This window comes from Dipteris shenzhenensis, chromosome 13 (genome assembly GCF_047967505.1).
Source record: "Dipteris shenzhenensis isolate YYH24624 ecotype China chromosome 13, Dip_SZ_1.0, whole genome shotgun sequence".
In the NCBI taxonomy this organism is placed as follows: domain Eukaryota; kingdom Viridiplantae; phylum Streptophyta; class Polypodiopsida; order Gleicheniales; family Dipteridaceae; genus Dipteris; species Dipteris shenzhenensis.
Window position 1 is genome coordinate 14613027 of NC_141608.1, and position 6928 is coordinate 14619954.

General features: G+C 42.3%; 1 protein-coding gene across 2 annotated transcripts; it reads right to left on the minus strand.

The window, feature by feature from the left end:
* Positions 1 to 3285: 3285 nt before the first annotated feature.
* On the minus strand, positions 3286 to 6402 carry LOC147895069 (uncharacterized). 2 transcript variants are annotated; one of them, XM_087383302.1, is made up of 3 exons: positions 6105 to 6402; positions 4947 to 5997; positions 3286 to 4787 (listed from the first exon to the last, which is right to left on the minus strand). In XM_087383302.1, the coding sequence occupies exons 1-3, from the start codon at positions 6327 to 6329 to the stop codon at positions 3793 to 3795; spliced, it is 2271 nt and encodes a 756-aa protein (XP_087239428.1). In that variant the 5' UTR covers positions 6330 to 6402; the 3' UTR covers positions 3286 to 3792. The 2 variants fall into 2 exon arrangements, with proteins under 2 accessions (XP_087239428.1, XP_087239427.1); XM_087383301.1 differs by having other exon boundaries at positions 3286 to 5997.
* Between the last annotated feature and the right edge of the window lie 526 nt (positions 6403 to 6928).

A 6928-nucleotide genomic window follows, 5' to 3' on the forward strand; every position in this document is an offset into this window, starting at 1 on the left:
CTAATAGCGTCCTGTCTTTGTAGCTCATTTTCATGCATGCGCAAGCTGAATATGCATTTGTATTGACGGATTCTCTTCCTCTTGCCGTTATAGAGGCCCTCACCACCATTAGTTTCACAATGGAGGGCTCCGAGCTCATTTAAAAGAAACAACGGTCCTACATTTTGAAGATTCATAATGGATGCTACAAACAAGGGGCTCATTTTTACAGAAAGAATAGTCCTATGTTTGGATGCTTCACAATCAATGGCTACTTCTAAACAAGCAAGAAGCTTGTTTTAAAAAAATAATAGTCATGGAGCTATGTCATCTCACCTGGTCCACTTGCTTGTGTAAGAAGGATGTCACTAGGTTTTGTTTACAGCTTGCTCCACCTCACAATCAGCAATAGAAGAAGCAGACTTCAGCAGAAGGAAGAAGAAGACCAAGAAGGAAGCTTTGCATGTGCTGCACAGGGCTTGGTTCATGCAGAACTTTCATTTGGTCTACGAGTGTGTGTGAGAGAGGGAATCTATAGTCAGTGTAGTGCGCATTGCCAAAATCATAGCAATCTGTTACACTGAGTTAGTTGGTAAAGGCTTTCACTCATCCATAATTCAATTACACGCTTTAAAAAAATTGTTCACCCCTCTACTTGTTGCTAAAATATTACTATTGGGGCACCACTATTTAGCACATGCAAGTGTACCACCTTACCATGCACCCACCCTAGGATGTTGGCTCATAGACTGCACTCATCATAGGACATGCCAATAATTGCACACTAATGGTGCCTTGAAGTCCTTCAACATTATAACATAAGGTTGCACCTTGATGATGTGCTTTGTCCTTTACTCACTTATTGGATGCCTCTATCTAGCCACATTAATGTTTGCTTGCATTTATACATTATGGGAGATTTGAGGTCACAAAATGGCACACTAAGGGGAAGTTAAAATAAAACTTCACATCTTGTGGGATTTTTTGAACTAATACATTCATGACACCTAACTCCAATAACATATAATGTTCAAATTTAAATTTTGAGGAAATTTTAGAACTAGAATACATAGTGCCCAAACTACATCAATCTATAATATGAGTAGAAAGATCTTGATGAGACAATTTTAAAAATATTAAGCTTGATAAATTTGGGTAGTTATAGCTACAGGTTATACATGGCCGCCAAAGTCTCCCTCCAAAATGCACATGAAACTTTTGTGAGCTTATGATATCTATGGCACCTTAGGAAAAACATCCAACAAGGGGCAACAAACTCATATTAATTAGATTACTAGAGTGAAGCATTAGTCAAACTATAGAACACTTGGCATTCATTTGTTCAATAATAAATGTGTTGACCTTGCCAAAAATCAATGACGAATGTGTGAGCATGCATCCCAAATGCATTGACTACCATTTGTGAGGCATGCGACAAGGAGGAGAAAATGGGTGATGTGATAGCGAGGCTATCCAAAAAATATAATGTGATTGGTGATGCTTTGGAAGATAGCCAAACTAAAGTGTTATTAGAGTAGCACATTGACTATTTAATGAGCTTTGAGTGTGCAATGTCCTTCCTCGAGGGGTTCACTATATGGAAATCCTCTATATCACGTGCGTTGAAGGCCTAATTTAGATCTCCCTTATCTATGAAATTTCATGAATCAAACACACCTTTTTCTATTCAATCTATGAATACCCCCTTTAAATGGTAGCCTTCGGTTGGTAAAAAATCTATAAAAAGTCGAGTTTAAAAATGCCTTCAGTTGAACCCAGTGTGCTATGCTTACATACTTTTGAGTGACTTCCCCGAGTGTCCTTCTCAATTTGCATTATTATTGGATATGCCTACTAGAAGCAATGATGAATGTATTGATGTAATGCTTTATATGGGCCTCTTTTGCAGTATGGTGATCTTACATTTTATTAAGCACATGGAACTAATGATTTTTTGCTACATTAGAACTTAGCAAATAAGGTAAATATTAAAAGGAGAAGTGGTGCATAGCTACCCCTTGTCAGGGACATGTAGTCCCACTTATGCATGCAAATAGATAAAAGTGTAAGTGTGTGTGTGTGTGTGTTGTGTGTGTGTGTGTGTGTGTGTGTGTGTGTGTGTGTGTGTGTGTGTGTGCACGCGTGTGTGTGTGTGTGTGTGCGCGTGTGTGCGTGTGTGTGTGTGTGCACGTGTATGATTTTGTCATTATATATTATGTTAGATTGTATGGGCACGTTCTCTATATGGATATATATGTGTGTGTGCACATGTGATGCTTGTGTATGCTTTTGCCACTTTATTTTATGTTGGATTGTATGGGCACGTTCCTTATATGGATATGTGCCCATCCTTTTTCTCACTTCATGGTTTTATAAGAGGATTGCAATGTACACAAGCAAGAGATAAGAACCTCATGCCACTAGTAGATTGCAATCTAGATGAGAGAGAGAGAGAGAGAGAGAGAGAGTATGCTTTTACCACTTTTTTTGTGTTTGATTGTCTGCAAATGGTTTTTGTGTGAACATATATGTGTGTACACAACCTATTTACTAGTTATATTGCAACCACAATTAAATCACAAAGCTTGCAACCACCTATGGTCAGGAAATAACTACAAAATGGTATAACCTTAAGTAATGGGCTTTTGAATTTTTAAAAGTACTATATGCACAAAAAATTAATGGAAAGATGGGATATATGTAAAAGGAAGAACGTGTGAGGGGGGTTTGACCATTAGAGACTTACCCCCTCCCCCATTGTTACTAAACCCAAAGGGCTTCAATAGCCCTTATCTCTTGATTTTCAACCAACTTTACACCTCCCCCTCTTATCCCAATCACATCTTATTGATTACATCCTCTCGTGGAAGGGTCTTCTAAGATCTAACTACAGTGATACTATATTATTAAAATAATTTTTACACCACACTCATAAAATCTATTAACTATGGAAAGCTTTTTTTTTTTGGAAGAAATGCTCACCTATGTTTTGAAAAAACAATGCTGCGAAATAAATACTTTAATTCCTACAGCATTCATAACGTCTAACTAGGAAAAACATATAATTTTCCCAATAGAGACGTTGATATATGTTGAAAATCAAATACATTGAGAAGTGTCCTAATAGATGGTACAGGATTGAGGCCACTTTAAAACTTAAAAATCTATTCTACCTACTACCAATGAAACAAACGACAAGGACATAGTTAGAAAAACATATAATTTTCCCAATAGAGATGTTGATATATGTTGAAAATCAAATACGTCAAGAAGTGTCCTAATAGATTGTACAAGATTGAGGCCAATTTTAAACTTAAAAAATCTATTCTACCTACTATCCATGAAACAAACGACAAGGACATCTGGAGAAGAGCTTGCCACCCTTGAACTCTTGGACGATCATTAATTCTTGGATTACTAGCTTTGAACTCTTGTTGTTTACAAACTCATGAACTACCACAAGTTCTTGGACTAGCACACACATACATGTACTCATGAAGTACCACAAGCTCTTGGACTACCACACACATATGTGTACTCATGAAGTACCACAAGCTCTTGGACTACCACACACATATGTGTACTCATAAACTACCACAAGCTCTTGGACTCTTAGACTACTATAGGATAATTGGACTATGCCACTTGCCATCTTGGAGTCCAAGGACTATTGCTACCTCTTGGATTAGCTCTTGGACTTTTAAGGACTCATGAATATATGTGCACACAAAAACATACAAATGTGTGGATAGGCCATGGTAAGAGTTTGCACAAGAAGACTCGGCAGGCCACGCAAGAAATGCACACAAAAATTCACTTAATATCGGTCCCCCAGATGAGCCCATGCGGCCCTCGGATGAGTGCACGTCCACTCTCCTCAAGCTGCAGGGTGTACACGGCTCTTGGGCCTGTGCTATTGCTGGACCACACCACATGGTTCTTGCTAGGGTCATAGATCACCAGGTTGCCATCCTCCTCCAATTTGCAGATCCAAACTTCCCCTGCATCGCATATAGTGTGGGAAGCCCAGAAGGCCTTGTTGGAAGCAATATCATAGAGCACGAGGTTGCCATCCCCTTGCAGGATGAGCCTGTAGCTCTTGCATAGCATCCACTGGTGGAAGGATAGAAACTGGCCACTCTTCATGCTTGTCCTGTCGATCGACTCGTCCGTCGCCCAGATCTTGCCCTCAGAACCTCTGATCACTGCACGCCTGCATCTATCCTCCAGCTCTAGCTTGTAAGAACCTCTTGTCCTCCCATTGCTGTTGCTCGACCACACCACATCATTCCGGTCCCTTCCGTAGATCACCAGATTGCCATCCTCCTCCAGCACGCAACTGCACTCTTCGTCCCGGCGGGTGTGTGATGCCCACAAGACACGGCACTGACCAGCTGCATCAGGAGGCGTATAGAGTACCAGCATACCAAGCTCTTGCATGGCTAACTTGTAGCCGTTGCACACGATACACCGATTGTTCGGCAAGGATTCCCCGCTCTTCATTATTACGTAGCTTCGAGTCTCCTCTTCATTAGCTTCCTCCTCATCGGAGGATTCCTCCTCTCCAGCTCTTCCTGCAGATCTGATCCTCTCGCCAGCTTCATCCTCTGACACACGTCTTTTGAGCTCATCTCTATCAAAGGGGCTCACCACCGAATCATACAAGCGCTCTCTTGGCACATCCGAAACTCTCATAAGAATGAACTTTATGTAGATTAACGTGTTGCTTATCCTCGTAAACGGTGGACGACGGTCAGGATCCGTTTCCCAACAACGCTTAATCAGGTCGGCTAGATGTGAAGGACAACCTACAGGCAAATTCGGCCTCTCATTAGCCAAAATTTTCTCTCGTAACGCCTTTCGACCAAGCTTCTCATAGCATTTTGCAGCAGACATTCCTCCAAGTATTTCCGAACATGTTATCGCAAAGCTAAAAACATCTGCTTTGCGCGTGTACTTAACCTTACTATCTTCGTCGCCTTCAAGAACTTCTGGCGCCCTGTAATATGAGGTACCCAAGTTGAGGGTAGTATAGCGGCTCCGGTCCTCTGCAATCAACTGTTTCACTTTTGCCGTGCCAAAGTCGCAGAGCTTAACCCTCGCATGACCCTCCGCAGCCATTTGTTTAGCAGAGCTGGGTTCTAAAAGGATATTGTTAGGCTTGATGTCTCGATGTATAATCTTGTTTTTGTGCAGGTACTCCATGCCCTTGGATATTTGCAGCATGATGTCTACTGCAGCATAACGTGATAAAGGAGTACTCTTTTCGATCACCTTTTTCAGATCAGTGTGAGCTAACTCCATCACGAGCATGTACTGCCCGTTTTCCTTACTGCAGGACCAGCCTACCATATGAACTATGAAAGGATTTCGCAGTTTTGCAAGCAGGGATGCCTCTATCTTGAAAAGCTCTGGATCGCTGAACACCTTCACAGCAACAGTTTGACCAAGCCATGAGTTTCTGTGCACCTCTCCATAACTACCTTTTCCAAGGACATGCTTCAAGTTACCCATCTCCACAGGATCGATCTTGAACACATCGAGGTCTTGTGCCCAGCTCGACCCACCTCTAAGTAATTCCTGATAAGCTTTAGATTTCTCCACTAGAAAGGTAAGACATTTCTTTTGAGTTTCATCAGACCAGAGCCGCTGCCTCTGAGGTTTTTCCAGTGCAGCTCTGTCCCGATCCAATCGGGTTTGTGTGTAGGCCGGGCTAGTGTTGCTGGAAAGCAGGCGTATGCAGTACTCTACTCGTTTCTTGATCTCCTCGTAGTCTATAGGGACGTGTCTGTAGTCTGCAGTTGCATACAGAATGGCTAGATCTAAACCTGTTTTAGACCAGATGAGATCGTGAAGAAGAACATCGTAAGCCTCCCGTGTATCGAGCTTGCTGATAGACTTAGCAATCTTCCAGAAAGCAGCCGCGGAGCAATCTTTCAAGAACAGTTTTGCCTCTACGATAGCCCGGCCCAATTCATTCATGGCCGGTTTGCACCGCACACGGATCTCTTCCTCATCCTAAGCCAAAAATCGTCAAATTTTATTACAAAAACAAGTGCTGTAGCACAAAAACGTTCTGACAATTCTTTTAAGATAATATGTTTTCTACACACTAGCTAGCTTACCAGGCCATTATATTCCTCAAATAAGGAGGAGGCCATATCGTCGAGGTATTCAGCAATATCCGTGCACTGCTTAGAGTTGCACTTGAAGCTACTAGCTGTACCGCTGAAGCACGGCCCGCGTGTGAAACATGAATTAACAGCATCCTGCCAATCATCCGTCTCGGAGCGGCCAGCTGCACCAGAAAACCTATAAACTTGGTGTACCATTTCCTGCATCCATTGCATCGTGAAAGTCGGGTATCCTGTCGAAGAGGAAGTGGGGAGCCCGAGAGAGAGACCGACCGACCGTGAGTGATGCCTTCTACTTCTCAAGTGTTCCTCTAAAAGCCAAAAGTAAAAATGTTGGAAGCTTCGGAGACCTTTACAACATTTGACTCGAAAAAGTAAAAATGTTGGAAGCTTCTCGGACCTTTACAACATTTTCCCTCGGAGAGTGACATGATGTATAAACCCTATACATCACATGAGTGTTCTTGGATGACTTGCACTACTTGTTGGCTTTGAAGTTGGCAGTCTTCTTCCACGCGAAACGGCCAACGTAAGGGTCGGAGAATCCATTCATGAGGATAAAGGCACTCATGCAGTGTTTGAAGATGGTGGGGATGAATTCCTCAATGTGGACAACGAAGAAGCAGGAACTAGCGAGGCGGACTCGCACAAAAGTGCTTTTGCGTGGGTAAGTCAAAAGGTGGAACAAGGAGATAGGGAAAGGCAGCAACTGTCGAAAGACATGAACAAGGTTCACGACACACTGAAAGAAATAGTGGCGACCTTGGGGAAGAGCCAGCTAGAGAGAAAGAAACTAGAATCTCCAGGGAGTAGGA